This window comes from Octodon degus, unplaced genomic scaffold (genome assembly GCF_000260255.1).
Source record: "Octodon degus isolate 3935 unplaced genomic scaffold, OctDeg1.0 scaffold00295, whole genome shotgun sequence".
Lineage (NCBI taxonomy): Eukaryota > Metazoa > Chordata > Mammalia > Rodentia > Octodontidae > Octodon > Octodon degus.
Genome location: NW_004524871.1, coordinates 980,922 through 987,802, shown reverse-complemented (window position 1 = coordinate 987,802; position 6,881 = coordinate 980,922). Strand labels below are relative to the sequence as shown.

Here is a 6,881-nt window from a genome sequence, read left to right as displayed (position 1 = left end):
TTGAACCCTTTGTGTCTCTCTGGCAAGATGTTCTGCTCCTGAATCAGCTGGGTGGGTCTTGCCTCTAGCCTCTTTGCAGGGAGTTCTGCTGAAGGGTTCTGTGCTGGGCCTGCGCTCTGGGTCTATTCAGGATCCCACGGCCCTTGGGTCGTCTCACTCACTCGCCGGGCCTGCGCTCTGGGTCTATTCAGGATCCCGCCAGGCCCTGGGTCATCTCCTCATTTTCCTTTAAATACCTCTACCAACCAAGCATGGAAGCTGTCTAAGCTGTCTGTCATCACGCTGGGGCTCTGCTTGTGGTTTCCTACAGCAGGCCTCACGGGCAACTTCAGATTTTTTCTCCAGGATGGTGTGGCATGGCTTGGGGGTGGCGGGGGCAGGGACCCTCTGTGTGGACCCCAAATGGCTCATCAGGCTCAAGGAAGGCTGTAGGGCGAAGATCCCACAGGCAGAACATCGGCAGCTACCAGTGAGCATAGCACATGCCAGGCTCCATTACTTTTGTGTAAAGAAAGATGAACTTGAGTTATCTGAAGGAAAATGGATGTCCCTTGAGACCGTAATGTTAAGTGAATAAATCAGACACACAGCTAAAGTATCACATGGGTTCTCTTACATGAGAAACCCGAAGTATAAATAAATAGAATATAAAGGGAACAGCAACGAGAAAGACACAAAGTGGTAAGGGGGAGGAGACAGAAGAGGTCAGAGGGAGGGCAGGGAAGCACACAAGCCACGCTCTGCTCCACGGCCGGCCCTGGCTGAGCGCCGCCACTGCGCATGGCAACCCTGGCTCACAAAAGCAAAGCTAAAAAGTCAGCAACTGCGAAAAGGATGCATACTCGGCACCCACATCTCCACGAGGCTGCATGAGGCTTGGTCAGCAGTGGCCTCTCCTGAGACAGGACCCACGCCACCATTTCCTCCTAGTTTTTAAGTCTGTGTGGACTTTCACCTCTTCATGAAGAAAAAAAGGGTGAGTAAATAAAGGAAAAAGAATACAACCACAGGAGAAATCTTTTCTCAATATTTCTTGGAGAGGGCCTTGCTTGGTGATAGATGCTTCTCAGGAAATAAGCTGATAGGGATATCTGGACACCGGGTTGTCTCTCCTGCACAGCCAGGGGCAGAACCAGGCCGCGCGAGGGAGGGAAGCGAGCACTCCTGCCAAGCGCACCTCCAGAGGCATCATGTCAACTCCGGGCAAGCATGGTCTAGTTCTGTCCCGGATCCAGGCCTGTGAGGCAGCCTGACCCTTCTCGGTGGTAAGAAGCCCCAGGGCGAGTCCCAGCTTGCTAACGCTGGTGTCCACGCTGCTTCCACATCTTGGTGCAGTGGCAGCATAAGGCAGGGCCGTGAGCGCTGCTGGAAAGGACCTGGAACAAACTGTGCCCGCCCTGCACCCCACATAGGTGTTACCAGGCCGAGCCTCATGCTACCTCCAGCCACAACTCCTCAGGTAACTCCTGTCCTCTCTTCCACAAAAGAGTCGATTTACGAACTGAAGTTTTCAACCCAGCAACCAAACCGTAAGCACATGTGTCCCTTTGCCACGTGTAACAGGTTTCACATTTAAAATTTTCAGTGTGCTCATTAGATGGCTCAGCAGTTACCTTCCCTCTCACTTACCTAAAAGGAACATTCAGAACACACTGTCATAGACAAGGGAAATTCTATAGGCCGGTTCTGATTAGCACAGAAGCAAGGAATAGGAGGTGAGGTCATTATAAAGGAGGTCAAGTAAAGCTGCTAAGCACGGACTGAAGCTGGGATTTGCTCCAGGCTATACGACCTGTCTTTCTAAGCACCTTGGCACTTTCTTCATATATTTTCATATGATGATGGCAATAAGTTGGGCAAATATAACAGCTCAAATTAAAAAACGATAAAGGTTGTCCATTCAAATGGCTCAATGCCCAGAGATTTTTACTGGCAAACACATTTACTGAAGGCTGCTGAGTGAGACCTTGGAGATTCCCACCCACGCTGCTAAACCTTGGTCCTAGGATGCACGGAGGAATTCCTTGCCTGGGAACTGTGGGGCAACTGGGCCGAGGACTCGCCGTGTGCCCAGACTTCACTTACTCCTGCTGCACCCGCTCCAGCCAGCATCTGCGTGCAGACGCGGGCTCAAGTGTGTCCTGCACACACACTCACCACCTCCACCAGGCGCAGCAGAGAGCAGGTGGGGCATGTCCTTCTGGTCAGCTCATTCCACTCAACACAACATCCTCCCAGTGTATGCTTTCAAAAATTAAAGTGTGAAGTGAGTAGAGGAGGAAAGCACAGTTTGCGTCCATGGGGCCATGTTACTGTGTGACTGGTACAGGAAGAGCTGAAGGGGCTCTGGGGGCCACACGCTTCTCCACAGCCAGATCTGCCCAGAGGAACTGCCCCAGATGGGCTCCTCTGCACACCTGAGCCCCAGGGAGGAGGCAGGGAGGCAGTGATACCACTGCTGCCAGGCAGCTCCCGAGGCCCCGTGTGACCATCACACAGGACACAGGACACAGGTGGACAGACCTGGGTGCACTGGGTTAGGGGCAGCTACAAAGGCCTGGAGGGCTGCACCACATGCTGAGCTACCGCCCCATGTTTCCTTCATTCCTGGGCTTTTGTATTGTGTGTTGGTACTGGGGGTTGAGGCCAGGGCCTATACACTGAGCCACACCCCTCCCTTCTCAGTTTTTACTGAGATAGCCTCCCTATGCCGCCGAGGCTGGACTCCAACTTCCCCCTCCTCCCTCAGCCTCCCAAGTGCTGTGATTACAGGGTGCTTCACCTTCATGACATCGCGGTAGGAACAGATGGCCCCAGGCCGCTGGCCCTCATCCTCGGCACCCTCCTCCGCTGCCCCGTAGCCCTCGTCATGGCTGCCGTCAGCCCCAGCCGTGTTGGCCATGCGATCGATGAGCTGCTCCAGGGGTGGGCTCAGCTCTCGCTCCTCGTTCTCCTTCAGGCCATAGTCCAGGGCCTTGTAGATGATGATGCCCAGGGACTCGATCACCTGCAACACACAGACATCAGTGCAGGCCCCCACGGCTCCCTACACCTGACAGCAAGTTCTGTGGTCTCCGCAAAGCAGTACACAGCTCAATTGGGAAGCTCTTTTTATATTTTCCTAAATTTATACAAAATATTAACATCACTCTTCTCTCCACCAGCTGTGGTAGTACACCCTGGAGTCAGCACCAAGGCACTGAGACAGCAGGACTGCAAGCTGAAGGCCAGCCCAAGCCACTGATGAGACCCGGCCTTGGGTCAGAACTGTGTGGGCACTGGGTGTCATGTGTGGGCACTTGGGCACCCAAAGCAAAAGCAATATTCTCCATTCATATAAAGTACTAAGTGGGCTAATTTCCCACATTTCCCCAACGTACTCTGCGGTAGACCGAGGGCTGAGACTGCAGCTCGGTGGTGCTGGCAGGCCCCTGGTATACAGCCTGGGTTCCTTTGTTGCACCCCACAACAACAGAAGGACAACACTGAGAGCAGACTAGCAGCAGAGCTGTTTCTCCTCACCTCTGGAGCCTGAGCCAGCAACACCTGTACCACATACTTTGCTCCCTCCCAGGACACGCAAAGGGGGCTTTCTTGGCAAGGTCTGCAGGTGCAGAGACCCAAGCCCACCCTACCACCAGCCAGGTATGTGCAGCCTGCTTCCTCAGTACTGCCCTCCTGCTCAGAAAGGACCATACACACAGCCCTGCAGCCTTGCTTCCCAGGCCACTGGCTCAACTCGCCCTCTCCTGCCCTCGATTCCTTCCAGTGGACAGAACAGAAAGCATGAAAGAAGGAGAGTGCAAGGTAAGCAACATGGAAAGCCCAAGAAAGAGCCAAAAAGACTCAGAAGGATCAAAGACACCGTAACCAAATTTGGGAGAATTGCCGATGAGCTTGTTCAGGAGTGGAAGTGGTGGGGACACCCAGGTTTCTCTGGGAACGTCTGCAACTGAAGAACAGACCCAAGGCAGAATGAAGAAACAACAGGGCCCCCAAACCAAAGAGAACGCCCACGGGTTGCGGATGACTCTGCCACAAAAGGAGCATGGGGGCACTGCACTGCTGGGCGCTGGAAGAGGGCTCAAGGGGCCTTGGGAGTCTGAAGGCCACCAGCCACCCCACACCACTGTCTGAGAATGGAGCCAGCTCCCCACTTCCCAGCACAACTTGAAGAACTGACCCCCCAACCCTGAGCCCTGAGCAGGTGCGGCCCACAGCTGGCTCCTGGCTGGTGTGCAGGCAGCAGTTAGGAGGCCATGAGGCAGAGTCCTGCATGTAGCTTCTTGAGGGGTGACACTAAGCAAGTGGAGGGGTGGCTGTGAGCAGCACCATCACAGAGGGCTGAGGGTAAGGCCTGGCATACCCAGCCCGGGCTCCACACCCCCTCACAGCTCCCCATGCTCTACACGCTGCCCTTGGGGATGGTGCAACAGCTGGGTCTGGATGTCCCCCAAAGCCTCATGCAGTCAGTGATGGGGCTTCTGTGGAGGTGGCTGGATCCAGAGTGTGTGACTGGTTCAGGGTGCAATGCTGGGATTAAGGATGAGAGACTATTCAGTCCACTGATCAGTCTGGCACTGCCCCAATCCCAGTTGCCTGGACAACATAAGGGACAGAGAGAGGCCCGTCTTTCTCGCTGCTTGTGCTGTCTTCTGGCCACTAGGAACTGTTCTTTAGCGAAGCCACACTGCCTTGGAGTCAACCAGTGATGGAGTGGAACCTCTACAAACTGTGAGCCAATAAACCTCTTCCTCTTTAACTTTGAGGGTTGGGTGTTTTGTCCCAGCAACAAGAAAAGTAACCTAGACAGACGGGCTGTGCCTGCTCCTGTCCCACACTGCATCTCAGTCATGCAGGACTTGGGCCTGGAACCCTACAGGAGCGCACAGCTTTGACTGGCCTCAAGGCTGGTGCCGGGCTGAGTGGTGAGCAAGCTGTGAGTTTGATCCCAGTCACATCAAAGGGAAAAGAGAGAGCCTGAAGCTGCAGAGGAGAGTTTGGACTTGGACTGTTGTTTGGTTTCTATTTTTTTTGAAACTATTCACTATGTAGTCCAGGCTGACCTCAACTCATGGTAATCTTCCTGCCTCAGCGTCCCAAGTGCTGGGATTAGAGGAGTGCATCACCACATCTGGCTAAATTTGGACTTTTCAGCAATGTCCGGAACGGCAGGGCTCTAGAGACTTAGTGACAAAACAGTGTATTCTGTACTGTAAGGCAGATGAGAGCCTTGTGGCTGGAAGTCAGATGCTGCTATGGACCTTCAATCCTGAAAGGCCCAAAGGAAGCTCAGTGCCTAGCCAGGTGCTGCTGGGAGGGGCTGGGGCTTCAGGGAGTCTGCAGGGAAATGGGCTATGTCCTGGCCATTGGGCCGAGCAGATCTGCTGCAGTCCATGTGGCCTGGCAGGGCCACCTGCTCCTGGAGGCCGCAGACAGTGTCTTGACCAGGGGCTGGGCCCCCAAGGACTACGAGCCACCATGCGTCTTTCTCTCCTGGCGGGACAGCTGCTGGTGGTGGGTGTGTTTATTACCTTAGGTGTTATGACAGCAGGCCCAGTAATACATTAGCAAAGAAGATCTAAAAATCAACAATCTAAATTTCTACCTTAGGAAATTTGGGGAGAAATAGCAAATTAAACCCAAAGTAAGCAGAAGACAAGAATAGAAATCAATGAAATTGAAAGCTGATTCTCTGAAAAGATCAATACAATCAACAGTCAGCAAAATGAGAGGGTATAAGTGCCAACAACAGAAACAGAAGATGAGATGTCACCACACCCAAGACCCTGGGTACTAAAGGGGGACACTTACTTAAACCATGCCAGGCCCACCACTGGGACCACAGTTGAGAGAGACAGGACCAGCCCATCCCCATTTCAGAGGAAACGCAAGCCTCAATATGTAACAGCTTTCCAAAGCAGGAGCAGGTCCAGAGAGGTCTGCCAATAAGAACTACTGAAGAGAGCAGCTCACCACCCTAGCCCCTCTAAAAACACAGAATGGGCCCGGCATGGCGGCGCGCTCCCGAGATTGCAGAACTCAAGGAGCTGAAGCAGGAGGACCGTTGAGTCCAAGAGCAGCAAGTGCAACAAAGTGAGCCAAGGCCAGCCTGCGCCGCGTACTGAGCCCGTCTCAAAGAGATCTGAGAAGAAGAAGAACAGCACGGAAGGGCGCTTCTGATGCACCTCGAAGCCAGTCTGAGAAGAAGAAGAACAGCACGGAAGGGCGCTTCCGATGCACCTCGAGGCCAGGAATGCGCTAGCAACACTGCACAAGAGCCATGCGGCAGCGTCTCGCATGAGGCTGCCCAACCACAAGTGGCGATGGCGATCTGACTGCACAGAGGTGATGGCTGCCACGGGCTGTCAGCAGGATGCCCAGCGTCCAGTCCACCCCTGCAAATGGCAGCTGTTCCTGCCGCTACCCTCGGCCTCACTACCAAAACCCCTCACCCAGCTGCAGATCACCAACAGCAAAAGTGGCGCAGCGCTCCCAAGGCCAACAGCCAGTGTGCGCAGGAGCTTGTTTCCCTACTCATCACAACAACACACGGAGCAGCTGTGGTCACCGCCTCACACAAGGGATGAGACGCCGAGTGGGGTGGTGCACACCAGCAGTCCCTGCTACTGTGGAGGCAGAGGGGGGAGAAGCTCCTGAGCCCAGGTGAGAGGAGGGGAGGGCAGGAAAGGAGAAAAGGGGGAGAGAGGAAGGGAGAGGAGAGGGGAAGAGAGGGAAGAGGAGGGCAGGAGAGGGGAGGGGAAGAGGAGGGCAGGAATGGAGAGAAGGGGGACAGAGGAAGGGGCAGGGGAGAGGAGAAGGGAGGTGAGAGCAGAGGAGAGGGGAGGGAAAGGAGGGGAAAGGAGAGGGAAGGGGAGGGG

The 6,881-nt window shown here is 54.5% G+C and overlaps 1 protein-coding gene across 6 annotated transcripts in view; it reads right to left on the bottom strand.

Annotated features, from left to right (window-relative positions):
- Spire1 (spire type actin nucleation factor 1) overlaps positions 1-6,881 on the bottom strand; it is a 101,614-nt gene that overhangs the window by 45,419 nt on the left and 49,314 nt on the right. For all 6 annotated transcript variants that reach the window (XM_023707492.1, XM_012512964.2, XM_023707490.1 and 3 more), the window contains one exon: positions 2,783-3,007. In XM_023707492.1, the coding sequence (XP_023563260.1) occupies positions 2,783-2,902 (120 nt within the window). In that variant the 5' untranslated portion in view covers positions 2,903-3,007. The remainder of the gene's footprint in view (positions 1-2,782; positions 3,008-6,881) is intronic.